The sequence below is a fragment of the Anabrus simplex genome, chromosome 1, assembly GCF_040414725.1.
Source record: "Anabrus simplex isolate iqAnaSimp1 chromosome 1, ASM4041472v1, whole genome shotgun sequence".
NCBI classification, from domain to species: Eukaryota; Metazoa; Arthropoda; class Insecta; order Orthoptera; family Tettigoniidae; genus Anabrus; species Anabrus simplex.
This window is the reverse complement of record NC_090265.1, coordinates 1,565,358,791-1,565,384,861: the sequence shown is the minus strand read 5'-3', so window position 1 is coordinate 1,565,384,861 and position 26,071 is coordinate 1,565,358,791. Positions and strand designations below refer to the sequence as shown.

Sequence of the window (26,071 nt, the reverse complement as noted above, 5' to 3'; positions counted from 1 at the left end):
TCTAACCTGGAATCCACATACAGAATGGAATATAACCCGGGCCAAGAACTTGTTGTATGCACGTAAGAGAGCCGCCGGGAAGACATGGGGCCTAAAACCATAAATGGTAATGTGGATATACACAATGATCATTAAACCGTTGATGGCCTATGCTGCAATCATCTGGTGGCAGAAAGTAAGTCAAGAAAAAGTCGGCAGTAGATTAAATAGCCTAGAAAGAATGGCATGCATAGCCATAACTGGGGCTATGAGAACTACGCTGACAGAAGCCTTGAATACTTTACTAGACCTCCCATCACTATGCAATTTCATAAAAGGACAGGCTAGAATGAGTTCATATAGATTGGCACAATCAGAGTGTTGGAATGCACAAAGACCCAATCTAGGACACTGTAAAATTAACAGAGTAATAACAGTAATAACACAGGAAGCTCTACACAAGCCTTCTGATTATATGATACCAAAGTATAACTTTGAAAAACCATTTGAGAACCAGATAATAAAAAAAAGAAGACTGGGATATCAACAAGTGGAATACTGATAGAGAAGATATAGTGTGGTGGACTGATGGCTCAAAGACTGAGGGTGGCACAGAAGGAGCGATCAACAGGGGAAGACCTGAGAGATCAATCCAGATGAGCCTGGGCAGACAGACTACAGTCTTTCAAGCTGAAGTGATAGCTATCACAACATGTCTTGAAGAAAATCTGGAAATGAACTATAGGAATAAGAACATTTTCATTTTTACGGACAGCCAAGCGGCCATTAAGGCACTAGAGGCAGTCCGGATAATATCCAGAATTGTCTGGTATTGCCACTCACTTCTCCTGAAGCTCTCAAAGTACAACATTGTCACAATAATATGGGTACCAGGCCATGCAGGTATAGAAGAAAATGAAACGGCAGATAAACTGGCCAGGAAAGAGGCAGAAACACATTTTGTAGGCCCAGAACCTGTATGCAGGATTTCCTATGGACTACATAGTAAAATAGGTACAAAAGAAACAAATAGAAAACTGGAAAAATACTCCAGGATACAGGCTTGCAAAGGAACTGATAAAAGGACCAAACAAGAAGCATACTAAAGAACTATTGAAACTCAGCAGAGAAAATATAAGATGGGTAGTAGGACTGTTGACAGGACACTGCCATCTGAAAAAACGTAAGTTCAACTTCGCTACATTTGTCCACCTCTTTATGTAATCGTTTACAGAGTGAAATAACGTTAAATGTTTTTGAAAAGGCGGAGGGGTGGCGTCCAAAAGCCCTGCATGCACGAACCACCACTGCTGTTCACACAATGGCAGGCTAGCATGGATAAAGAGAAAAAGGGAAAAAAAAAATGGATAGAGAGAGAGAAAAAAAAGGAAACATTTAAAATAAAAGGTCAGAGACAATTCACATCTTCATGCATTACAGTTCTCTCTTTTCTCATCAGTCCCACTTCTTATGTTTCTTCTTAGCTCCCAAAGAGCTACATCAAAGGGTCATGGCATTCACCCTCATTGAAGACGTCATTCTTGATGTCAGAAGTGAAGGTTACAGACAAAAAGTACAACAGTGTTTAATATGTGGAGTTTCTCCTTATCTCTGCCTTCTGTAGCAAATAACCTTCATGGATCATCCCATACTGCCTTTGATGCCTCTTTATTGACTTGTCATTCTTTCTCCATTCGATAAATACATTTATATTAAAACAGTGTGATGCATGACTCAGTGAGTTCAAAAGCAGTTCAGAAGCAATACCTGATAAAGCTATGAAACCTTGCTATTACTTGTAAAGAAGAGATCTGAGTTATGGAAAAAAAGAAAGGGTAACATTAGATCAAATTGAAAATTATTATTGAATTAAGAAAGTTAAACAATCTTTTAATATATAAAAAAATACTATGAAATATAATTTGTAGGTTTTTATAATGATCTTACAATATCGAAGTAAAATATCAAAGTTGTAAAAGTGTACCAATTACATTAACTCAAGATAACATTATCAGTTGACCTAAAATCTCAACAGTTCATTGAGGAGAAGCATTAGGTTCACAACAGCTGCTCAGGACTATCTCTGCTTGAATATCAAATTATTTAAAACCTATTATTTTAAACCTAAGAAAAGAGTTCCTCATCCTTAGGAAATATATTATAAGGAATAACTGTAAGACAACAGTATAAATTGGTCCAAGCGGGTCTGGGTTCGATTCCCTGCCAGGCTGTGGGATTTTAAATGTGAATGATTAACTTGATTGGCTCGGAGACTGAGTTTTTGTGCTGGCTCTACACTTTCTTACAAACACACAATGCACCATATATTCCTCCATTACAATTACATGCAGTACCTCACATGGAAAATACTGCCCATCCTCCACATATGGTTTGCCTAAGAAAAGCTGCAATTACACTACAATAGCCACACAAAATTATTGGTCCTGAACTGTGCAGTATATCGGTTATAAAAATACCCGGCAGAGTTTATTATGCACATATACCAACATAGGAAATAATGAAGTATGAAATCAAGCAATATACGAGTTCTGTGCTGTAGATCTGCTATAAAAATACCCAGCAGAGTTTATCATGCCCATATACCAACAAAGGAAATACTGAAGTATGGAATCAAGCAATATGAGTTCTAAATAATTAGAACATTAAAAAAATATTTAAATAAATTTCAAAATAAACCAGCTACATAAAACATAACTGGTAAAATCTTTGAAATGTTTCTGATATCTTCTATTACATACAAGAATCCTGAAAGTGACCAAAAGTGAACATAAAGATTTTCCATTACTAAAATCTGCATTTAATTCAGACTGATTTATATTACACTGACCATTCATAGCAGTTTAGTATGTTTCAGCACAGGCCAGTGCAGTAAGTAATGAAGAATTCAGTGGATAGGTGGCTTCTGATCCAATCATTGGTCACCTTTCAAATGGTTGCTCAAGCCTATAGTTGCTTCTTTACTGCACTAACCTTCGGTCCATGGGGATTTGGGTCAGATTCCCTCCCAGACTGTTCGATTTTAACTGTAAATGGTTAATCAGAATGGCTCAGAGACTTGTGCCAGCTCTACACTTCTTTACAAATACAAAATATATTCCTCTATTACAATTACATGCAGTATCATAACTCACAAGGCAAATGCCGCCCATCCTCCATGTATGGTCTGCCGAAGAAGAGCTGCAATTAGGCTACTATAGCCACACAAAATTATTGTTACCTGAACTGTGCTGTAGATCTGTTAGAGAGTGTGTTACCTCTGAAATACAATAAAATGTTGTATTGCTACATTATTACCTCTACAATGAATGAATGAACTAAAGGCACTGATATATGGACACATTTTGTTGCCATTAGTCTCACAAGATGACTGGTTGTCCTGGGAACCCTTTGGCACCAATCCCTGTAACACGAAAAGTGCAGCCTGCAGCTGGCTTAGCCTTCTTGTCTTCCTCAGTCATATTCACAGAGGCTGACGTCACAAATAACTCATCTAAGTTTGGTCCTCCAAATGTAACTGATGTTATATACTGTGCAGGCATGGGAACTGATTTTAAAAGCTTTCCATTTGAAGGATCCACACGTATTACCTGAAACATTTGCAATAAACCCTTTTTATTTTTTCTTCAATAGAATTTGTGTAAGAAAAGATTACCATAGGTCTGTTCAACAATATTTGCATTCATTTTATTACAGACTATCTAGAGTGTTCTTCCACTTAAACCATTCATAATTCTAGGAAGACAAACAAATAATTTACTGCCACCAGACACTTAACTTAAAAAAATTTGTTAATTGTATGGTCTACTCCAGGCTTGTCAAACAGTGCTTATAGGTGTAAGCTCAGGCTTTAGAGACTAAGCATGCTCACAGCATACAAGTGGGTTAGAGAGGGAATGATGATTGCAAAAATGGTCATCACTTAACAGTTTTTACTCAGGTTTGCGTATGACATGCACTGTGAACAATGGTAAGAGAACATACAATAGATTCAATCCAGAAAGAGAACATTATATTTTGAAGTAAAGACAGTGATGAGGATGCCCAGAACATTGTATATTAAAAGCATATTATTAACAAGAAATCTATCACAAGGAAAAACATAAAATACTAGCAGTTACCCGTGGCTTCGCTCGCGTGGATTTTGTAATTTGATAAAATTAATCGTTCCTTGGTACTGTACAAAGACACTATCTGAAAATCCCTAAAGTATAAAAACGCACCAAAAAACTGAGTTTCATTTACCCCAGAAACTCTTTGTAAACAACGTTTGTGGTGTTGCCTTTTGGAGCTAAGATGACCATGCAACATAGAACTGTACAAGTGAGAAACAGTCTTCTCTCAAGTCAAAAAAAAAAAAAAAAAAAACCAAACAACACGTTTCTTATTTTTAAAGGAGATTACAAATACCTATTTCCACGTCTGTAATATCTTCAGTTTTTGAGATATAAGTATCTCCATAAAAAGAATTCAACCTCTTTAAGAGTCATTCCCTTTTCCTTGTTTATACAGGATATTCTAAATACCAGTTTTCATGTCTGTAACCTTCAGTTTTTGAGATTAATAAGTATCCACACAAAAGGAATTCAATTTTTTTCACTTCCTTTCACCCTCACCCTTTAAGTGAATTTTCTGAAAGAAAAAGTACATGTTTCTTTATTTATAAAGGACCTTCCAGATATCAACTATCACGACTGTAACATCTTCAGTTTGTGAGATATTTGTGTCCTCATAAAAGGACTCCTTTTATAATTATATCTCCTTTTCAACCCCGCCCCCACCCCCACCAAATTGATTTCCTCCCAAAACTGCGTTTTTCTTTATTTTTTTTAAAGGAGATTCCAAATACCAATTTTCATGTCTGTAACAACTTTAGTTTTTTTAGATATAAGTATCCTCATACAAATAATTCAAATCAGTTTTCAATTCATTCACCTCCCTTAACTGGATTTTCCTAAATCAAAGTAATACATGTTTCTTAGCTATTAAAGGAGATTCCAAATACTAATTTTAACGTCCGCAAAATCTTTAGTTTTTGAGATATAATTATCCTCATACAAATAATTTTTCAATTCTTTCAGCCCCCCGTTGAGTTTTTTCCAAAAAACAAAAAATACATATACTTTTAAAAGAGAGACCAAATACCAATTTTCACGTCTGTAACATCTTCAGTTTTTGAGATATCAGTATCCTAATAAAAATAATCAATCCCCTTTTCAGTTCCTTTTACCTCCTCCCCCCAAGTGTTTTTTCCAAAAACAAAACAATACATGTTTCTTTATTTTTAAAAGAGATTAAAATACCAATTTTCACTTCTGTAACATATTAAGTTTTTGAGATATACTGTAGATATGCTCATTTTAAAAATTCACCCCATTTTTAGTTCTCCTTAAGTGGATGTTCCAAAAACAAATTATCTATATTTCTTTACTTTTACAGGAGATTCTAAATACCAATTTTTACGTCTGTAACATGTTACGTTTCTGAGATATACTGTTGATATAGTTTTCCTAAAAATTCAGCCACTTTGTCACTCATGTTCATCCTCATTAATTAGATTTTCCAAAAACAAAAAAATACTTGTTTCTTTATTTTTAAAAGAGATTCCAAGTACCAATTTTCATGTCTGTAACATCTTCTGTTTTTGAGAATTAAGTATTCTCATAAAAGTTATTCAACCCATTCTTTAATTTTTTCACACCTCTTAATGGGATTTTCCAAAAACAAAATAAAGGTGTTTATTTTTGAAGGAGATTCCAGAATACCAATTTTTACATCCGTAAACTTGTAAGTTTTTGAGATACAGATGTACTCATTTTAAAAATTTGACCCCCTTTTCACCTCCTAAGCAAAGGAATATCCAAAAATCCTCCCTTAGTGCCCACCTACACTCTAATATAAATGTATACCTGAAATTTCATTTCTTTATGTCTAGTAGTTTTGGCTTGGTGGTTGGTCGGTCAGTTCCTTTCCTCACATTCAACACACTACACTTCCACAATTCCAATTACACGCAGGTTTATATCATACGGTGCCAGTACGGGCAAAAGATCTCTATAGGTTGACGCCCCAAACTTAAAAAAATAATAAAAAAATAAAAAACCTGTCTAGACATGCTTCAAAACTGGTTATTTCCTCAAATGGAAGATGATTCTGATGACTTCATCTTCATGCAAGATGGTGCCCCGCCTCATTTCTCTCAGCACATTCAACGTTACCTGAATGACACCATTCCAGGACGGTGGATTGGAAGAGGAGGAGCAGAAGATAACCTTCATCACCTGTGGCCTCCCAGATTTCCAGACCTCACTCCTTGTGATTTTTATCTGTGGGGTTATGTAAAAGACCGTGTGTTTATCCCCCCTATGCCTGACACTCTTGAAAGTTTGCGTCATCGAATTGTTGAAGCTGTGAATTCGATAACTAGAGAACATCTGATTCGTGTGTGGCAAGAAATGAGCTGCTGTTTTGATATATCACAATTAAATTGAAATAACAAATAATGTAGTTCAACCTATTCAATACAAATAAATGAGAAATATAGTGTTATATTTCCATTTAATTATAAGCGGAAGCAGTACCGGTTTCGACCCCAATCTGGGTCATCATCAGCTGAATAAAATGCAAAAACAATGCAGAGGTAAATAAGAAATTAAAGAATGAGTTCAAAAACAGTTGAAGAGGAAAATCTAGAAGTGGAAGGTCAGTCACTTATATGAAGTAGGGCATGATCTTCTGAATAGTAGCACAACACACACAAAGTTCAGCTGTCTCAAAATGTTTACGAGAAGAGGTGAACAGTTAAGTGAGCCAGCATGCATATATTATAAGCCGCGAAGTCACAACACGATTTAGTAAAAATGAAGTACCAAAATTATGTAGAAGTTGAAGACGAGTCGCTTGATTGAAGCAAATTGCTAGCTCCTGAAGATCAGCGCAACACACTCAATGTCCGGCTTCCGGCACTGTGCTTTCAAATGCCGACGGAACTCGGTGAATAGCTTGATGGTCCAGTTTGTAATTGTTTCGGTTGCAAAAATGTGTGTGTATATATATATATATATATATATATATATATAATACAATTTAATATAATTGAAGAATGTAACTAGGATCTTGAAGATTCTTTAGAACAGTTAACATGCAACACATGGTGCTCATACTGAAACCTTACAAAAGTGAAAATTGAAATCCTCCTCCTTCCAGGAACGTTGGAATCATGTTTCTATCTTTTATAGTTTGGAGGAAATAAATGTTTGAAATCTCTTTCTTCTTTTCGAATAACCCTGTAAATAAACACTAACATAGCTTCCTTTGCACTTGAAATTTTATCAAATACATGCTAATGTTTATAATAAATTGTGATTTTTTGGAAAAGGGGATTTAGTGCCTTGTGGTTTCACATTAAGGAAGAATGCACGAGGTCAACCAAACATGAAATAGGTCCTTGAGAGTATCCAACAATGGGTTGAAGAAGATAATATGAAGGTTAATGGAGGCAAATCAACTGTTACAACATTTACAAACAGGAGTTTTAAAACTGAATTTGAATATACTTTGGATGAGGTAGTTATCCCAAAAGATGGCAAGTGCAAATACTTAGGTGTGAGATTTGAAAGTAATTTGTTCTGGAAGGGTCATGTGGATGACATTGTTGGGAAAGCATACAGATCGTTACATGTCATAATGAGGCTACTTAAAGGATGCAACAAAGAATTAAAAGAGAAAAGTTACTTAAGTATGGTCCGTCCGTTATTGGAATATGCAAACAGTGTTTGGGATCCTCACCAAGAATACCTAATAAAAGAAATAGATAGTCTGCAGAGGAAAGCAGCAAGATTTGTAACAGGGAATTTCAGGAGAAAGAGTGGTGTATCAGAAATGTTAAAGGAACTTGGGTGGGAAACTTTAAGTAAGAGAAGGGAGAAAACTAGACTTATAGGATTATATAGAGCCTATACAGGAGAAGCAGCATGGGGAGATATCCATGAGAGGCTTCAGTTGTAAAATAATTATATCGGCAGAACTGACCACAAGTATAAAATTAGAAGGAATTTCAACAGAAGCGATTGGGGTAAATTTTCATTAATTGGGAAGGGCATGAAGGAGTGGAACACCAGGCGAGTTGGCCGTGCGCGTAGAGGCGCGCGGCTGTGAGCTTGCATCCGGGAGATAGTAGGTTCAAATACCACTATCAGCAGCCCTGAAGATGGTTTTCCGTGGTTTCCCATTTTCATACCAGGCAAATGCTGGGGCTGTACCTTAATTAAGGCCACGGCCGCTTCCTTCCAACTCCTAGGCCTTTCCTATCCCATCGTCGCCATAAGACCTATCTGTGTCAGTGCGACGTAAAGCCCCTAGCAAAAAAAAAAAAAAAAAAAAAGGAGTGGAACAGTTTACTGGGGGTAGTGTTTGATCCTTTCCCAAAATCTGTACAGATATTCAAGAAGAGAATAAACAGCAACAGAGAAAATAAATGAAATGTTAAGAGGGCATTTGACCAGTGCAGGTTATTGTAAATAAAAAATGTGTGTGAATAAATTAATTCCACCCCCTGGTCTAAGGAGTTTGGATAGCCAAAGTAGGGGACTGCCTGTAGGGGTGAAGTACAGTGGGGACTTCGAGGGTTCTGGGACCGCTATGGTAGCTGTGAAGGCCCTTCAGGAACTCTGGCTGAGACGCAGCAGGTTGTTATGCTACTTAGGTTCCAAAATGGGTAAAAAAAAAAAAAAAGTAAATAAATGCAATGTAAATTTTAATCTTATATCAATTGTATAGTATTATTTGAAGTAATTCCACATACTGTATATGAGTTGACTATGCTTGTAAGTACAAGAGATATTATAAGTAGAAAAATTGTTGCTTGCTGCTTGTTTTAAGGGGCCTAACATCGAAGGTCATCGGCCCAAAAAAATTGTTAGCGTAAATTGTACAATATTGTGTTTTAGGAAAATTTTCTTCTTCTCTTATTAATTTAAAATTTAGTGCTTGACAATAATATATTTTAGTGTACCATTTGCCACCGAGGTAGACGCTTCATTTGCAAATAAAGAGATTTTGATTTAATTTTGATCCCCTGTTTCATAATCTACCCTCACGTTTTGTGCTTAGCTGTCGACTGGCTGTCCATTGAGTCGTGTAACAGTGTTGTGAATTAATTGTGACCCCCTCATCTCACCAGCGGAAGTTCACCATCAACTTCGTCGTCGAGGCATACCCATCTGGAGGGCGTTTCGCATCTTTAACACCCACGGCCCCACCTATCTAATCCGTCTCCAGCTCACCAGCGCAGCAGCAGTCGACTACCTTGTCTCCCATGGTGTCAATCTCTACGGCCGTCGCCATACTGTCGAACCTTCCCGTTCCCTTCCCCACGCTCGAAATTCTCAATCCACATCTCGTCGTCACACCCGGCTCGATCATCCTCCTTTTTGCCGTACACAACACATTCGTCCACTTACCCCCCTTGTTCATATCTCATTCCCCCCACCTATACTAGACCATCTACGACAACTCACGACTTCCCTTTCCCACATCGCTTCTACACTGCACCAACTTATCCCCTCTCGCAACTTCCATCTCTGTACTCTTGTATAAATCCTCACTTTCTTTCATCTCCCAGCCAAGCTAATTCCTAACATCTCCTTAACCAAGAGACCCTGATTACTTCTCCACCTACAATCAATTCGCATTACCCACCGTCTTCATTTCTCTCACCTCCCAGATCTTTTCACTTCTCTCGGCCCGAGAGATCGCGTAACAATCTAGGGGGCCCGCCCTGCCCAACGGATGGGGAATGAAAACTTATCGACGGACGGATGGACGTTCACCTGCATACACCCCAGCGTCAGTGGGTAGGGTCTGACACATCCCGCTCTGATGAGTCCAGTGTCGGACCTAAGACGAAACGCTGGTTAATAGAGCAAACGCCTGCAAAGCCTTACATCTGATATTTTTTGACATTTCTGACTAGACGATTCATGCCTTCATGTTGTGCCACAGTCATTAAATCAAAAGGCTATGCAACCAAGTACTGATGAGCTCTAAACTATCTATCTGTTTTACAAATACGCTGTTTGTCAAAATACGTTTTATCTAGAATTCCACAATAAATACACCATAATTTCTGAAATCTAATTTTCTTTGTACTAGAGCATGCAATGCTGTTAATTTAGTTTCATAACAAATGCAATGACTTTCACTGAATAAAGTGCAACAGTTTATGTATTGTCTTATCAAAGTAAGTTTGCCAAAATACTTATTGGGTGATATGAATAAAAATGAGATGTAACTCGGAGACAAGTCTCGAAGGAGGATTGAGACGGAAGTCACTTGCGAGACAGAACTCGTCATGTATATGAATAAAGTTTGTTTCTCGCCAACGAGACTTGTCTCCTTCCGCTTGAGACGAGTCTCGCACACTGGTTCTGGTATCTGTCAGCTGACAAGTGAATTAACAATCAGAGAGCTACGAAGAGTGGTTTTGTTGGAACAGATGAAAGTGTTAGATTTAAAAGCGAAAAAGATTGAAAAGCGACAGTGTGTTCTTGAAAAAACAGAAGAACTCATTTCAGTGCAAAAACAGATTTTGCAACTGCAAATGGAAAATATTTTACATGAAAGGGAGAAAAGAGCAGAACAAACAAGTACAACCGAAATGGAACACCCACCGATATTTTTTTCATTTAGAATAGTTCTTGACAGACTTTTCTTCTTCTTCTTTTTTTTTTTTTGCTAGTTGTTTTGCGTCGCACCGACACAGATAGGTCTTATGGCGACGATGGGACAGGGAAGGGCTAGGAGTGGGAAGGAAGCTGCCGTGGCCTTAATTAAGGTACAGCCCCAGCATTTGCCTGGTGTGAAAATGGGAAACCACGGAAAACCATTTTCAGGGCTGCCGACAGTGGGGTTCGAACCTACTATCTCCCGAATACTGGTTACTGGCCGCACTTAAACGACTGCAGCTATTGAGCTTGGTTTTTCTTCTTCTTCAGTTATGTTTCACTTGGGAGCCTATTCTACCTATCAATATTCAGTAATCACTAGTTCTTATTTCACTTCTTTCTAGGCTTACATAAACGTAGTGGCTCGTACACTTAGTATACTTGAACCCCAGCTTCGGAACGACTGATTTAAGATTTCTTTTTTCTTGTAAGTTTCCTTCAAGATAATGTGTAAGAAGTTACATTGTATTTATCATCACATTTAGGATCCACATACAAATGCATAATTTTCTGCAGTCATTGAAAGTCATTCACACACTTTTTAAACACGCTTTGTACTTCATTCTTCACGAATATGAGGAGTTTATTGATCATACCTGTGCATAGCTAGGGGTGTTTCTGCATATAATGTACTTTTTCTACAGTTTGTTTTACGTCGCACCGACATAGATAGGTCTTATGGCGACGTTGGGACAGGTTTAGGAGTGGGATGGAAGCGGCCGTGACCTTAAGGTACAGTCCCAGCATTTGCCTGGTGTGAAAATGGGAAACCACAGAAAACGATATTCAGGGTTCCCCACAGTGGGGCATGAACCCACTACCTCCCGGATGTAAGCCCACAGCCGCGCGCCCCTAACCACACGGCCAACTCACCCGGTATATAATATACAACCAATACCTATATACTGTTGCATAAACTGTCTAAATTTCAAACTTTCAAAACATAGAAATAACACAAAGTGCTATCCATATTCATTAACGAATATAACTAACAAGGGAGTTGTTTTATTTGGACCGGACAAATTGCAATGAAACTTAGTAACATGCTGAGCTATAGACATCCGGAACTCAATGGTGATAACCGTTCTGCCGTGAAATAACACTTTCGTACCGGTATTTATTGACAGTAAATTTTTGCTCCAGTTGTACATGGAATGTGGTGTGTAGATGGGAGCGATTTCAATGAAACATGGTAGGATGATCAATTAAGATATCAGAACATCGCCGCATGATTGACGTTGTTATATAGGTTACCCGCAGTGTGACAAAATTAATCACTCTCAACAAGAATCCGAAAGTTTAAGGCTATTTATAGCATGCAAGTTTATATACAAATGACGAGGATTTCATATTACATATTTTAGCTTCAATTGTAAACGACAAAAAAGTTATAAAAGCTTAATATTTTGAAATATTCATATCCTGTGCATGGGTTTGACGAGCAAGACATTCTGTTCTTGTTGTCAAAATCTAATTTTCACTCTATAGCGCACTGTTTAATGTAACTTTAAAATAGAACTATCAGTGCATTTCTACAGTGCATATGCGAGGTCAATACAGCTGCAAACCACCCAGCTGTTCTTTAGAAATCAATTATAACAATGTCGTTGATTTTATGACAAAGTGAATATCATGTTAAAAATTAAATAATTGAAAAGGAGGTTCAACCTATTCAATACTTAAAAGAAAGAAATGCAGTAATCACATTCCTATTTAAATGGGACCGGTTTCGACCTTAGTCCAGGTCATCATCAGCCGTAAAAACATGTACAATGTTTATGAATATTGGAGGTCAGTTTCACACTTTGATAGGCACAAAGACACGACACCACATTCTGTCATGCACAAAGTCACAACACTATCAACTAATATACGAAGATCAAAAATAACTTGAAGTCGCAGACGAATAGATTTGTAGTAGAAAGCCGCCAGCTCCTGGTGATCAGCGCGGCACATTCAAGGTCATGCGCTGCGGTCGAACGCCAAAGTTTTGAAGGTCTAGAATTTGTCACGGTTGCGGGAAGTTAAGTACGTATATAAAAATATACGACGCAAATCAGTATAATTGAATGAGTACTTGTACTCCTGCTAAGTTCTTGGAAAACAGTTGACTTGAAAAAACAATTTTTAACATCAATAATTTCAATACGGAACAATGAAGTTTTTATCTTTAAAAGTGAATATCAGCAATAAATTTAAGACAAGTAGATTGACAATTCATGGAAGTTTCATCGAAATATGTCTGATCCAAACCAAATGCTTCCCTCGTAGTATTCGGCGCAAGTGAGATTTTGGTGCGATGGTTGAGAAAGAGCAGCACTCATAGAGGCAGCAAATCATTGGCCGAATAACGTCATTATGCGAATCTGTTAAATGTTGTGAAACCAGTTACAGCATATTTTTTTCAAGGGCATGAGTCGTCGGTTGAAACTTTTAAATAAACTTAGAAACAGTGCAATCGAAAAAGGCATGGGCAGGGAATTTTACGGCACTTAAACATCAATGGGATAGTTTACACCAGGACCAAAGATACTCACACATTCGTTCAATACCATTTGGCCAACATGTGATAGAGAGCGATAATTTTCAGGCTTGAAAAAATATCCTTCCAGATATCAAAATAATAATAATAATAATAATAATAATAATAATAATAATAATAATAATAATAATACCCATGTGGGGATTTACCGGTTACCTCCATCGGGCGCGTCCCATTGGAATTGGGGAAGCTCGCTGGCTCTGCCGCCAGCAGGGTCAGAGGGTAGTAGGGAAATAAAATACCACCGTGAAAAAAAACTGGTCCCTTGCCAGGGTTACGGCGAAGACTGGTAAACGACCAGAAGCCAGAAAACATCTTGAGGCAACCTCTAGGGCTAACAACCCTAGTTGTAAAAGGATGGGTACCCGTCCAAAGCAAAGTCAAGTCAAAAAGCATGATGGCACAACATTTCAAGAAACATACCCCAGGGGGTAAATCATCGGATAAATCCCTCGTCGTGAATGCCACGGCGCACGAGTCTCGTTCGGATTCTGGGGGAGATTTGACATCATGCAACAGACGAGTAGGAGCATCTCGGGGTACCCCGAAGAGTCAAAAACTCAGGCCAAAATCTAAAACCTTTCTAGCAACTTTCAACATAAATTCACTTACACAAACTGGCAAGATGAAAACCCTCACCAAAGCTCTTCACGAAAATCAGATATCCATAATGGCCTTACAGGAAACAAGGTACCCAGATGAAGAGGTTTTTGAATCCGAAGGCTACTGATTTTTCAAGAGCAAAGCGCAAAGAGAAATCCTCAATGGAGCTGTGATGCTTGGAACCGCGTTTGCTGTTAGAACCAAGATCCTTAAATCGGTTGCAAATTTCGAACCTGTGAATGACAGATTGTCTATACTCACAATTAAATGCGCGAACAAAACCTACGCCCTAGTTAACGCACATGCTCCTACAAACGATAAGAACAAGTCTGATCCAGACGAAGTTGATAATTTCTGGGACCTACTGGATGAAAAATTAAACAAAATCCCCAAACACCATGTCAAGCTTCTTTTGGGTGACTTCAATGCCCAACTAGGTCGTGAACAGAAGTACAAGAAAGTTATAGGAAATTACCCTGCTCACAAAAGAACCAATCCCAGCAGCAAAAGACTGGTGTCCATTTGTGAAAATCATAACCTGCAGGTCATGTCGACCCACTTTCGCCATCTACCCAGAAAGCAAATGACTTGGCGTTCTCCCATCCAAGCTCTCGGAGAGTTCCAAATTGATCATGTTGCAATCTCCAGGAGAAACCGCCCTGAGATTATGAATGTCAAGGTAAAGAAAGGCATCAATGTGGCCTCAGATCATTATATCTCTCTTATCAAATTCAAACCAATTCCCGCAAACACAAGGAAGACAACCAAACAGATCACACGCTTCGACAATGATAAACTTCGGCAAAGGGTCAAGGAGTTCCAGGAGAAGGCTAGACCAAATGACTGTGACTTTAACAACGCCAAAAGTCTCCTTGTTGAGGCCGCCAAAGACGTTGCAGAAATCAAGAGAAGCAAAAAGCATGCCTGGTGGAATAATACCTGCGAATCAGTCCTCCAAGAAAGACTCAATGCGTGGAAACAGTATTACTCTACGAAATCAGAAAATGATTGGGAAACCTACAAAATCCAACGTGCCCAAGCAGCTAGGGTGTTCAGAACTGAGAAACGTAAATACGAAAAATCTCTCATTGAAAAGATAGAACAAAACTTTAGAAAGAATGAAAGCAGAGAGTACTACAGAGCCTTCAAACGCAAACTCACTGGCTATAAACCACCATCTCTATGCTTTGAGCGAAAGGACGGCACACTGGCGACGTCAAATGAAGAAAATTGCAGCATTCTGGCAGATTACTTCAAGAATTTACTTAATTGCTCTAAACCGCAAAGCGCCATTGAGACCAAGGAACCCTTACTCAGGTACCCAGATTCCAGACCACCCGACAGAGATGAAATCAAGCGCCACATTGCCCGTCTCAAAAATAACAAAGCGCCAGGGGAAGACTCAGTAGTAGCAGAACTATGGAAATATGCCCCAGAGGAATCACTTGATATCTTGCAAAAGCAAATAGAAGAAATTTGGAACAAGGAGACCCTACCCGAAGATTGGAAAATAGCTTTGATCCATCCATTACACAAAAAAGGTAGCATGAAGAACATCAACAACTACAGAGGAATATCTTTGCTACCCGTGACTTACAAAATTCTATCACTTGCCATCCTGGAGCGTCTGGAAGCACAAGTCGAACATCAAATAGGTGAATACCAAGGAGGGTTCAGAAAAGGTCGCTCAACAGCTGAACAGATTCAAAATCTCAAAACGATCATCAGATATTGTACACTAAGGTCCAAGCAGTATGTGTCTGTCTTTGTGAACTTTAAGAAAGCGTACGATTCCATTGACCGGGAAGTCCTGCTAAACATCTTAAATGAATTTGGAGTTGATTTGAAACTGCTGGCATTAATTAGAGCCACCCTGACCGATACAAAATCCAAGGTGAAGTTCCACGGATGTCTCTCGCATTCCTTTGACATCAAAACAGGAGTCCGACAAGGTGATGGGCTATCCCCGATACTCTTCAACTGTGTTCTTGAAAAGATCATCAGAACCTGGCGGGTGAGATTACAGGAAACCAACTACAGTCCATTGAGAATAGGAACCAAATCCAAGGGGATCGCAACAGACTGTTTAGCATTTGCCGATGATATTGCTGTTCTCTCAAACGACATAGAAACCGCTAGAGCTCAAGATGAAATTTTAAAGGAAATTGCCGAACAAACTGGTTTGCAGATATCGTTTGAGAAAACAGAAGTAATGACTAACATCAAAGAGGCTCCACCAAAACTTCATACAAAATACGGGGACATCACCCGAGTAGACAAATTCAAATACCTGGGTGAGATCATCATGAAAAATGGACTGGACAAAGAAGCACTTCAGGAGCGAGTACGCAAACTGGAAATAGCCTACCAAACATCCCGCACAATCTACAACAAAAAATGCCTTTCCCAAAACACCAAGATACGTCACTATGAAACAGTTCTGAAGCCAGTAGTTCTATACGCATCCGAAACCCTGTCTCTAAATGCCAACAAAGGACTCCTTGAAGAATTGGAGAAAAGAGAACGAAAAATTGTGAGAGGAATCTTGGGATCAAAGTACAGAAATGGAATCCATCAAAAGAGATCCAACAAGGAAGTCTACAGCAAAATAGAGAAAATTACCGACACAATCAGAAAAAGATGGGCACGATTTTATGGTCATCTGAAAAGAATGGACGGAAGAAAGTTAACTAAAGAAATCTTTCACTTTTTTGATTCAAACCCCAAAACCACAATTCCCTGGTTTAGAAATACCAAAGAAGACCTGCAAATGCTACATATCTCAGCTGAAGACGCCCTCAATAGAGATCTCTTCCGTAAGAAAATATTGACGAACGGGCTAAACCAAGACGAGCAACCGAAGAGAAGACACAGTGCCCCTTGGACAGTGGAGCGTAAGCAGGCCCACTCACAAAGAATGAGGGAAATTTGGGCTCTAAAGAAGGCCAAGTTCAGTGTCAAATGCAACAAGACTTAACGTGGTCCTTGATGGCCCCAGCAAATTATTATTATTACTATAATAATAATAATAATAATAATAATAATAATAATAATAATAATAATAATAATAATAATAATAATAATAATAATAATAATAGGTAATAATTTCATGTGGCTATTTCTAGCCTGGTACAGCCCTTGTAAGGCAGACCCTCCGACGAGGATAGGTGTCATCTGCCATGTTATTGTAGTGGAGGATAGTGTTGTGTGTGAGTTGCAGGAATGTTGAGGATTTAAGGTTAAAATCTCTGACCCAACAGCGAATTGAACCCGGGGGCCCCCTGAACCAAAAAGTACCATGCTGACCATTCAGCTAAGGAGCAGGACAAAGTGAACAATGAAAGCCTTTAATAATTGTAGGTCATATCTTAAACATAGCTATGTTTTGTTTCGGCCTTTTCCGTGATTCTGAATTAATTTCATTTATAAAATGTTAGGCGTATTTTGTGAATAGAAAAAATGTTAACGTACAGAAAAAATCACAAATGTAGAATAGACTAAGAATAATTAAATTAATAATTACTAAGAAAATTATCAGAATTGTATGTTGCACGGTTTTGCATATTTCTGATTTGATTTTGAACATCTTTATGATGCATGTAAATCCTATCGCAAATGGCTATCATCGTCATCATTAGAGCCCGGATTTCCATGCAAATGCATGTTTTTCAATAACCTAGCTACACTTCTCAAACTTTGCAAATATTCGTTTTACGACTTAACAATTCCAAATAACCGTCCTTTTTTCGTGCATGTTTGCATGTTTTGGCCATTTTAGGAGAAAATTCATGCATAATGCATATTTGGAAGATTTTGGATTAAATAACGAATATTTGGATGTTCAATATTGCATAATATGACTTTTATTCTGATTTTGATGCATATAAATTGTTAACATGCATGATAGTGCCATTTCTGAATGTTAGTGTGCAGAATTTGGGACAATTTTTCCACGTTATAGGCTATAGTATGTCTATTACTGAGAGACGGAGAGAATGTATTCCTGGCATCCTATATGACAATCAAAGTTAGTAGCCTACATACGGTACAAGTCCTATAATCCAATTAACCAAATACTTTCTTATCTGTTGCTTGAGTAAATAATGACGTATTTCGGAAGTCCCCACGTCGATATCTAATTCTTAGAAATAAGGTGTCCCAGTTTTACAGTTGTACATTGCTATAAATTGAACCGTAAATTGTGCATTAATCATTGACGGCTCATTTTTGGTCTGTTAGACGAACAAAAGAAAACTTGTATCGTACTTCTGTGGCGCCGCGTTACTGGGATAGCAGCTTACAAACTCTGGTTTTTCATTGAACCCTCTACCGTTGTTATCCTGGAATGTCCTACCCCGAACTCTCGCTCGTCACACGTCTTTGATATCGCAGCAGGCAATCGTTACCAGTTACTGAGGACAATCAAATGTGTCTGCAATCATCGCACGGAGAAGTAGCTGCCGCAGCTAGAGATAAGTTGAACAAATTAATTAGTTCAAATCCTGATTTTGAATTCATCAAGCTCATAGAAGACGTATTGTGGTTAAAAAGGCAAAATATACAATTTGACCTCATTTTGTTCAAATGTCTTCATTGAAGTATGCATCTATCACTTCCTGTGATGGAAAAAGATCATTTTCTGTGGTTAAGAATGTGCTGACAGATAAACGGATGGGCTTAAATCAAGACAATTTGGAGAAATTCGGGGAGTTTCTGTACAATGTTTCAAAAGGAACTGAATTTTGATAGTGCATTTTTTCCAGTTTATTGCGCATGTTTTGCCATATGATAGTGCATGAATGCATGCATTTTTTGAGATTTGATAGTGCATGGAAATCCGGGCTCTACTCATCATCTTTATCATTATTGTTATATGAATATTTCGTGTATTGGCTCCAGAAAATGTGCTAACCATTCTACATTTTCTTTCCGGTAACGGTAGAGATCTTTATAATCATGTTTGAGAGAATTTCTTCGTGCTTTATAAATTTTTCTTCTCCGTTGTAAAACCATCATGAACTCCGCCATCACGTTTTCAGCCTGATTCTATCGGCTTGAGTCACCTTCTGGGCTGTCTCAAGAAATTATGAGACCAGTCTCCATTCAGAGAGACTAGACTCCAGTTTATTCATATACATTTGGAGATGTGTCTCCGGGAGAATCCGCTAACGAGCTGTGTCTCAAGGAACAAAGGTCACTGCTGAGACATCGCTTTTTTATTCATATACATTTGAGACATGTCTTAATATTTATGAGACAAGAGATACGTCTCTGGTTTATTCATATCACCCATTGTCGCTACTGTATATGACTCAGGAATGCCCTACCAACTTTTCAGAGGTTTATTAATGAAGTCTTACACGGACTGGATTTCTGGTTTGCTTATATTGATAACATTCTAATAGTCTCAGAAACCCCAGAACAGCATGCTAAATATTTGAGTTAGGAATTTTTTTCCTTCTATTTGTTTTACGTCGCACCGACACAGATAGGTCTTATTGTGACGATGGGATAGGAAAGGCCTAGGAAGTGGAAAGACGTGACCATGGCCTTAATTAAGGTACAGCCCCGGCATTTGCCTGGTGTGCGTTTGGAATTCAAAATGTTGTATGACTGGTCTAAAAATTAATTTAAACAAATCAGTGCTAGGAATAAATGAAAACAATTCTTGGGTTATCTAGTCACACTAACTGGCACATAACTACTGCCAGAGAGTTCAAGTAATCCTAAATTACAAACTTCCTCAGACTGCAAGAACTTAGGAAATTTCTGGGAATGATTAATTTAAGAATGTAGCTAACAATGAAGCTCTCCTAAACTTTTTAAAAGGCTCAAAGAAGAAAGGCAATCAAAATTAAATTAGATGAAACTATGAAGCAGTTCTAACAATGTAAGGAGGATCTGGCGAATGATGCCTAATTAATGTCGTAATCCTAATTGCCAGTTAGCCTAGTGGTAGGGGTTGTGTTACAACAGTTTGAAAATAGCTTCTGGAAAACTATTGGATTTTACCAGGTGTATGCATATGTTTTTGCCAGTTTTTGTGGTAAAGAAAACACATAATTTTCAAGAGAAATTCATTTTTTGTTTATTCAAAATATTGACCATCGGCTTCTACGCACTTCGCTTATCTTTCAGGTAAGTTATGAATACCACGCCAGAAAAACTGCTTGTCTCTTTTGGCAAACCACTCATCGAGCCATTTTCCAACTTCCTCAAAACTGCTGAAGTGCTGCTCTGCGAGCGCATGCCCCATTAAGGCAAAGAGGTGATAGTCAGATGGCGCCTAGTTGAGGAGTAGGGCGGGTGCGGAAGGATGTCCCATCCAAGCAATTTCAAGGTGTCTTTCACTGGTTTTGCTGTGTGAGACAGCGCATCGCCGTGTAACAAAATCACTCTGCCATGTCTTCTGGCCCGTTCTGGTCATCTTTCGATCAATGCATGATTTAAATTAATAATTTGTTGGCGACAGCATTGAGCATTAACGGTTTTGCCGGGCTTCAAGAGTTCATAATGCACAACACCACTCTAGTCCCACCAGACACAAAGTATGATCTTCTTGCTGAAGCGGGATTTGGCCTTGGTGTTGAAGGACTGGCTTCGCCACATGACAGCTATGATTTCCTCTGCTTCGGGTTTTCAAAATAAATTCATTTTTTGTCACCCGTCACAATTAGGTACAGAAACGATTTTCTTTCATGGCACTGAAGCAGCGTTTCACAAGTGACTGGGATTTTCTATTTGCCGAGCATTCAAATCATGTATGACCCATTTACCGAGTTTATTGATCTTCCCCATTGTTCGTAAACATCTACTGATTGTTTCTTGTGACAATTGCTGTTGAGTTTGAGTTGGGTCATCAGCCATTAATGCTTGCAATTGCTCATCTTCACACTGTCTTTCACATTGAAATCACCATGTTTAAATTGTCAAAACTATGTCTCACATGTTCTAATTGATGGACCGTGTTCACCATATGTTTCTACCAGCAAACGATGACTTTCCACAGCCTTTTTCTTTTGATTAAATAAGAAAAGCAATGCATGCCACAAATGTTCTTTATCAGGCACAAACACTGACATGACCACTGAACGCTACAACACAGACGCTAGTGTTTGGCGGACTCAACTTGTGTGTATTGGTAGGTTAATGTCAGACGAACAAACTGACGTATGCATCAAATTCATACGCTGCGTACTGTTCAGAAAAGATTTATGCATACCCCTAGTATTCCAAATGAAAATGAATGACACTCAGAGAATGTACAGTACATATGACAGAGAACTTCTAGGAATATACCACCCCATTAAATACTTCAAACATTTTTCGGTATTCGCAGACCACAAACCCTCGATTTTCACTTTCACATAAAGTAATGAAAAAGCCTCTCCCAGACAACAATGACACCTACAGTACCGCTCTCAGTTCACAACTGATGTTCATCATATTCCAGGTAAGAACAACATAGTGACGGACAACTTATCAAGATTAGACGAGGTAACCTTGGTAAATTAGGATGAAATCACCATAGCACAGGAAGTGAGTGGATGAAGAACTGAAAAATTTGCAAGTGAATTCTCAGACTTCGCTAGAGTTGAAGTCATATTCACTACCATCAGGAAAAACACCAGGGTGTGACATTTCAACATTTTCATCAAATCATATATTCCTCAAAGGTTTCGACGCCAATTATTTCATGACGATCACTATATGTCACATCCTGGTGTACGCTACAGTGAAGTTGGTAACATCTAAGGTAGTCTGGATTAGCATATCCTGTTTTAATTGCCAAAAAAAGTATGGTCTCCAGACACACAGTCATCGGTGGATTCTTTTCCAGAAGAAAATCAGTTATTTGACATTGTTCATGTCGAGCTGATTAGACCTCTGCCACTGTCTGAAGATTTCTGAAGTCCGGCTCCATGGCTAAATGATTAGCATGCTGACCTTTGGTCACAGAGGTCCCAGGTTCGATTCCTGGCAGGGTCAGGAATTTTAACCATCATTGGTTAATTTCCCTGGCAAGGGGGCTGGGTGTATGTGTCATCTTCATCATCATTTCATCCTCATCACGACACGCAGGTTGCCTACGGGAGTCAAATCAAAAGACCTGCACCAGGCGAGCTGAACACGTCCTCAGACACTCCCAGCACTAAAAGCCATATGCCATTTATTTACATATTTCCAAACTTGCATTGACAAATTTACTGGTTGGATGGAAGTAGTGACTCTAGCAAACATAACAGAGGAATCTGTAGCAATAGCATTTCACAGTAACTGGATCAGAAGTTGTGGTGCTCCTTCAAAATTGTCTCAGACCAAGGGAGACTAGTTTCAATCTGAACTTTTTCAATTACTAGCAAAATTATGTGCAAGTAAACCCACTCTTCTCCTTTTTTAAGTACATCTTCTGGTTTTCCTCCCCTCTTCTCTATGCACTCCCACACTGAATCTGTCCACTTCTTTCGGGGTCTTCCTCGTTGTCTCCTTCCTAAGATTCCTGCACTTTTCCTTCTCTCTTCATTTCTAATTCTATCCTTTCTGGTCTTGCCCTCGATACCTATTAGGAATTTCATCTCCGCTGCCTGTATTCTACTCTCCTCTCGTTGTGTTGTAGTCCATGATCCAGCTGCATAGGTTAGTATGGATTCATAATAGGTTGAATATAATACATTTCTTCAGGACATCTTGGTTCCACAAAATACCCCTTACAACCCCTTACAACCCCTTACACTCTGGTAGAAACTGTTTGCTTGTTGTATTCTTTTCCCAATTTCCTCGGTTATCTTTCCAACTTCTCTGATCACACTTCCCAAGTACTTGAAATTTTAACAACTTCCAGAATTTTACCATTCAGTTTTATCTTTCCCCTTCCTTCCTTCCTTCCTTCCTTCGTTCCTTCCTTCCTTCCTTCCTTCCTTCCTTCCTTCCTTCCTTCCCCTTGTCATCACTATTGTTTTACTTTTCTCTTTTCCATCACACTCTTAAAGCTGCTAGTAGTGCTCATAGAGTAGATAGGTGGACAGAAGTTACCCACAATTCTCTTAGGACTAAGATGTGTACTTAAAGAAGAAACAAACTGTTACATCACTTCTATCACCCAAAATGGTTTATGGATCAACAATTAGACTATCAGGTGATTTCTTCTGTGAGTCTACAATCTGCTCAGAATTCTCATCTTTTGTGAACAAGTTACAGCAACAAATGGCAAGATTATAACCAGTGAAGACAATTCCTAAAATCAAGAAACTGCATTTGTACACAAGGACCTTCAATATTCTGAACTACCAGGCGAGTGGGCCATGCAGTTAGAGGCGCGTGGCTGTGAGCTTGCATCTGGGAGATAGTGGGTTCGAATCCCACTGTCGGCAGCCCTGAAGATGGTTTTCCGTGGTTTCCCATTTTCACACCAGGCAAATGCTGGGTCTGTACCTTAATTAAGGCCATGGCTGCTTCCTTCCAACTCCTAGGCCTTTCCTATCCCATCGTCGCTATAAGACCTATCTGTGTCGGTGCGAAGTAAAGCCACTAGTAAAAAAAATATTCTGAACTTGTTTTCATCAGAGTGGATAGAATCAAGTCATCTCTTGAACAACCATATCAAGGAATCTATAAAGTGATCAAAATGGGTAAACATTTTACCCTTGCAATTAAGAATAAAGAGATAAAATTCTCCATTGATCGACTGAAGCCTGTGTATACTCTGCTCCAGAAAACAGTATTCCTGCCACACCACCCCCTCCGCACCATGTGACAGTGAACCAACTAGTGTTCTCTCAGAGAAAGTGTACCCACTCAGGACGGACTGTCCATTTTCCAAAAAAAAAAAAAAAAAAAAAAAAAAAAAAATAATAATAATAATAATAATAATAATAATAATAATAAATATGGAAACATTAATATAACTTTGTTACTGGGAAGGGAATGATGTAGGCCAAAGTTTGTCATACGTAAGACGAAAGCATCCCGACTACTGCTGGGAAACTGAAGGAAATGAAATTACAGATGAGATGCAGAGAGAAGAGTAAGAGTTAAAATTTTTAACAATGAAAAACATGTCCAAATAGTGATTATGTGTGTTTGTTTTAAAGTGTAAATAATAAATATTTTGTGCAATAGTTAAAGATAATTCATTGTGTGTGCCCTTACAACAAGAGTTATGAAATTTAGTTTACTTAAACCTTGGCTAGATCTCTTCAGTTTGTATTTTACTGCTCGTCCTGAGAAAGTCCCAGCTGAAGTACCCATTTATGCTCTGATACAGACCTAAAGAAGGTGAACAATAATTACGACACCAGTTTTTAACAAGCAGTTGAGGATGATGATGGAAAACCTCATTATGTAGATATAACCAGAGCTGGAAAATAATTGAGTAAACGTAATTGCATTACTTGTAACAAATACTTCTTTAGTAATTTTTTCTTGTAATCATTACACTTCACAAAATATAACATTTACTTGCAGTTTACTTCTTGAAGTAAAATTGTAATACAGTAGTTGTTGTTGTTTGAGTCATCAGTCCATAGACTGGTTTGATGCAGCTCTCCATGCCACCCTATCATGTGCTAACCTTTTCATTTCTACGTAACTATTGCATCCTACATCTGCTCTAATCTGCTTGTTATATTCATACCTTGGTCTACCCCTACCGTTTTTACCACCTACACTTCCGTCAAAAACCAACTGAACAAGTCCTGGGTGTCTTAAGATGTGTCCTATCATTCTATCGCTTCTTCTCGTCAAATTTAGCCAAATCGATCTCCTCTCACCAATTCGATTCAGTATCTCTTCATTTGTGATTCGATCTATCCAGCTCACCTTCAGCACTCTTCTATAATACCACATTTCAAAAGCTTCTATTCTCTTTCTTTCTGAGCTAGTTATCGTCCATATTTCACTTCCATACAATGCCACGCTCCACACGAAAGTCTTCAAAAACATCTTTCTAATTCCGATATCAATGTTTGAAGTGAGCAAATTTCTTTTCTTAAGAAAGCTCTTCCTTGCTTGTGCTAATCTGCATTTTATGTCCTCCTTACTTCTTCCATCGTTAGTTATTTTACTAGCCAAGTAACAATATTCATCTACTTCCTTTAAGACTTCATTTCCTAATCTAATGTTTCTTACATCACCTGCCTTCGTTCGACTGCACTCCATTACTTTTGTTTTGGACTTATTTAGTTTCATCTTGTACTCCTTACCCAAGACTTCATCCATACCATTCAGCAACTTCTCGAGATCTTCTGCAGTCTCAGATAAAATAACAATATCATCGGCAAATCTCAAGGTTTTGATTTCCTCTCCTTGGACTGTGATTCCCTTGCCAAATTTTTCTTTGATTTCCAGTAGTAATTAGATTTTAATAATTGTTACATTCTTGTAATCAATATATATCATACAAACCAGTAGCCTTACCGGTGCTGAATGAGGTACTTTGTTATCCCTCCAGTGCTTCCAAAGACATCAAACTTATCCTTACTGGAGATGTTCTTAAAATTTAAAACAGGTATTTCATCAAATGCCCCTGTAAAATGTCTTTTCAGGAAATGCAAACATATACTTTCTCCAAGAGGTAGAGGCTTAGCGATGAGAATTTTAAGAACTAATTTTGTAAAGTAAATGGTAAATTAGTTGAAATGCCAAAGGTCACCAAGTAAATTAAAAATTATGAGAAAAAGTAATTTTGAAAGTTTCAAGGTATCATGTATAGTCTCACTTAGAGATGATAGCCACATAATATCTCTATGATAACCGGGCGAGTTGGCCGTGCGCGTAGAGGCGCGCGGCTGTGAGCTTGCATCCGGGAGATAGTAGGTTCGAATCCCACTATCGGCAGTCCTGAAGATGGTTTTCCGTGGTTTCCCATTTTCACACCAGGCAAATGCTGGGGCTGTACCTTAATTAAGGCCACGGCCGCTTCCTTCCAACTCCTAGGCCTTTCCTATCCCATCGTCGCCATAAGACCTATCTGTGTCGGTGCGACGTAAAGCCCGTAGCAAAAAAAAAAAAAAATTCTCTATGATACAAAGAAAACACAAAATGAAATACTGTTAATATCTTCTTCCTTGCAAACTTTGTTATAATTTCAGTCCCATGTAGAAAATAATGTAAATGATTTCCTGACTGTCATTTTGTGAATGAATTGTAATTTTACTGATTACTTTTTGAAGAAAATAATTTGTAATAATTAATTAAAATATTTCCC

At 38.3% G+C, this 26,071-nt stretch overlaps 1 protein-coding gene across 1 annotated transcript in view; it reads right to left on the bottom strand.

Annotated features, from left to right (window-relative positions):
• Positions 1–1,853: 1,853 nt before the first annotated feature.
• Positions 1,854–26,071, bottom strand: part of LOC136862418 (uncharacterized) — a 245,013-nt gene continuing 220,795 nt past the window's right edge. Inside the window, exon 12 of the mRNA XM_068226237.1 lies at positions 1,854–3,587. Coding sequence (XP_068082338.1) covers positions 3,357–3,587 — 231 coding nt within the window. The 3' untranslated portion in view covers positions 1,854–3,356. The remainder of the gene's footprint in view (positions 3,588–26,071) is intronic.